This window comes from Chiloscyllium plagiosum, chromosome 33 (genome assembly GCF_004010195.1).
Source record: "Chiloscyllium plagiosum isolate BGI_BamShark_2017 chromosome 33, ASM401019v2, whole genome shotgun sequence".
In the NCBI taxonomy this organism is placed as follows: domain Eukaryota; kingdom Metazoa; phylum Chordata; class Chondrichthyes; order Orectolobiformes; family Hemiscylliidae; genus Chiloscyllium; species Chiloscyllium plagiosum.
The window spans coordinates 13,094,936-13,097,824 of record NC_057742.1 but is presented as its reverse complement, the minus strand read 5'-3'; the positions used below and the strand labels follow the sequence as shown (position 1 = coordinate 13,097,824).

The window sequence follows — 2,889 nt, the reverse complement described above, 5'->3', positions numbered from 1 at the left end:
TTTCTTGTTGAGCTAGTGCAAAGCATCAAAGATGTTCTTCCATTTTGGATTATTAACTGGAAATTGGAATTTAGACTGTATGTGGCCAAATATTCCACGAAAGGTTTGTAAGTTGAAGACCAACTGAGATTGTGTTGTGTAAACTATAGCCGTACAAGCTAAAGTTTCCACCAAGTGGTGCGGTGGATACTTCGAGACAGTAACACAAGGAGTCTTTATAGTTCAGGAAAAGTACTTAATGACAACCCTTGGGTCAGTCTAGTTGCAATTTGGAATAGACTTACGCTTGGTGCACTAAGACATCAGAAGCCGAAGAAAAAGCAAGCATCTCTCATCTCTTTGAATAAAAAATATGAAGCTTGAAGGCTCTGAAAAGAGAGAGCTTTACTATGAGAAAAGACCTAGGTCTTATATGATCAATTATTGAGTAGAGATTGACCATTGCTGTATGGAGAAGGATCAGTTTACCATGAAAAAACACAAGAATTGTGAGAAACCAGTCACCCTGCAGAATTTGTTTTTCCCTGTCTGTTCTTCCACCCATTAAATTTGTGTCAAGTAGTCTATTTTTGTCTGCCTTTATTCAAGAATGAGCGTGTATGTATGCTTAGCATTTTAAGAGAGTGTAGCTTAGTTGCACAGTAGTAATTAGTAATCCAAATTTTTGGTTACCATTTATTAAAGAATAAGTTTGTTGCTTGTTAGTGACCAACCTGGTGTGAACTATTTATGTTAGTCAGGAAAATTAGTCACCTTGTTGGTTTTATTGTGTATTTATCACATTGCTGATGACTTGTGCAAAAGTGGGGCACAATTGAATTATGATGCTATCATAATGGTATGAAAAAAGTGGTTTTTATATGTTTTGTACTTTTAAAAAAAAAATTATTGTATCTGTTGGACAAAAGTTTAATTTAAATTTGTTTTTCATGTGACTCATTCTGTTCTTAGTGCAATAGTTCAAACTTCAATGAGACTGAAATTTTTGCAGTTGTTCAATCCTGGGTGTTGAGATGAGCTTTTCATTGAACTTGTGTGAAGTGTATGTTCTCTCACTAGTATGCACCAGTGAATGTATAGGAAATACATATTAACTAATAATATTTCAATATAACAGGGTTATGGGACACATTTGATGAATCACCTGAAGGAATATCACATTAAGCACAACATTCTGCATTTCCTGACATATGCTGATGAATATGCCATTGGCTACTTCAAAAAGCAGGTACTGCTGTGATCAGAAAAATCAGATTCATGGATTCAAGACACAACATTGATTTTAATAAAAATGAACTTAACTTTATGATACTCTGTTCTGTCTCTTTTCAGGGATTTTCAAAGGATATAAAGGTTCCCAAAACCCGATATGTGGGTTACATCAAGGACTATGAAGGAGCAACGTTAATGGAATGTGAGCTTAATCCCAAAATCCCTTACACTGAATTGTCTCACATTATAAAGAAGCAGAAAGAGGTAAGACCATCTAACCCACTTGAGAAATATTATTTCTGTATTGTTAGAGACCTTTACTTCTGTATGTTTGGCTTAGATGTGTGATAATATTACACAATAGTTATCTAGCCTGAGTATAGGGCTTTAGTTAAACCATGTAGTCTTGAAGGCAGTCATGGCTTCAGTGCCAGGTTTAATACTTTCTAGTGATTTAACCTTTTTTTTTAAATTAGGTATTCTTTACAAATATTTAAAACTTTAAATTGTATAAACTTGTTCATTTTTTTTGGCTTATAAATTCTTATGTCCACATGTAATTTTATCACATTGTAGTTGCTCTTCCTGCAGTGTCATCACTGGAGCGAGAAAGTCATTACAATGTTTACTTCAAAGAGTTCCATTATTAACAAATTTTTATACTTAAAATATCAAAATAAGGAAAGAATCGTGTGATGTAAAACAACTGCAGCACAAAGCCAGTGTCACCTTTATTAATTATCTTCCAACCCTGATGACATTGCAACAAATGCTGGTCATGATTCTGCTGTTGTCATTTACAGCTCCACCAGACATATCTTTTGTTTTTTGTGCTGTCCTTTGACCGTATTCTTTTGCTTTGCATCATTACTCATTTTAACATTTAATCACTTCTGCCTTCCACCTTATCACAGATCTACCTGAACAAAAGCACAATACCATAGAATCTGAAACAAACACAAGTGCTGGAGGAACTCAGCAAGTCTGTTTCTCTCTTCTCAGATACAGCCAGAGTTAACATTACAAATCCAATATGAGTTCTTCAGAGCTACCTTGTTCTGTTCAACCCCCCCCCCTCCCCAACAGTGCACATGTGCAAATTCCACCCCTTCCCCCAGCATTGAAGACAAAGGCACCATTTGGTATGCAAGTTGTTGCTTCAAAACCTCTCAATAGTAGTGGCGATTCCCCCCTTGTGTGCAGGTTCAAACCTTCTGGCACTCTTATTTACTGCATAGCCACGTATGTTGCCAACAGTTCAGGAATGGGGGCATCCTCACACCTGTCTACATACTCCAGCAACATGCGCTCCTGCAGCAGGGCAACTGATATTTGGCCAAACACCTCCCAGTGGATGTTCAGACCCTGAACTCCAACCACCGATCTTGATTGGATTGGGTCCACAAAGGTTGGTGCTAAATTGGCCATGTTTTCCAAAAGGAGAAAGTGAGGTCTGCAGATGCTGGAGATCAGAGCTGGAAATGTTTGCTGGAAAAGCGCAGCAGGTCAGGCAGCATCCAGGGAACAGGAGAATCGACGTTTAGGGCATAAGCCCTTCTTCAGGAATGGGGAAAGTTTGTCCAGCAGGCTAAGATAAAAGGTAGGGAGGAGGGACTTGGGGGAGGGGCATCGGAATGTGATAGGTGGAAAGAGGTCAAGGTGAGGGTGATAGGTCAG

General features: G+C 38.0%; 1 protein-coding gene across 1 annotated transcript in view; it reads left to right on the top strand.

Annotated features, from left to right (window-relative positions):
- The window catches only part of kat2a (K(lysine) acetyltransferase 2A), a 44,166-nt gene that overhangs the window by 29,377 nt on the left and 11,900 nt on the right, over positions 1–2,889 (top strand). The window contains exons 12-13 of the mRNA XM_043674630.1: positions 1,118–1,228; positions 1,333–1,476. Of these exons, the coding sequence (XP_043530565.1) occupies positions 1,118–1,228; positions 1,333–1,476 (255 nt within the window). The remainder of the gene's footprint in view (positions 1–1,117; positions 1,229–1,332; positions 1,477–2,889) is intronic.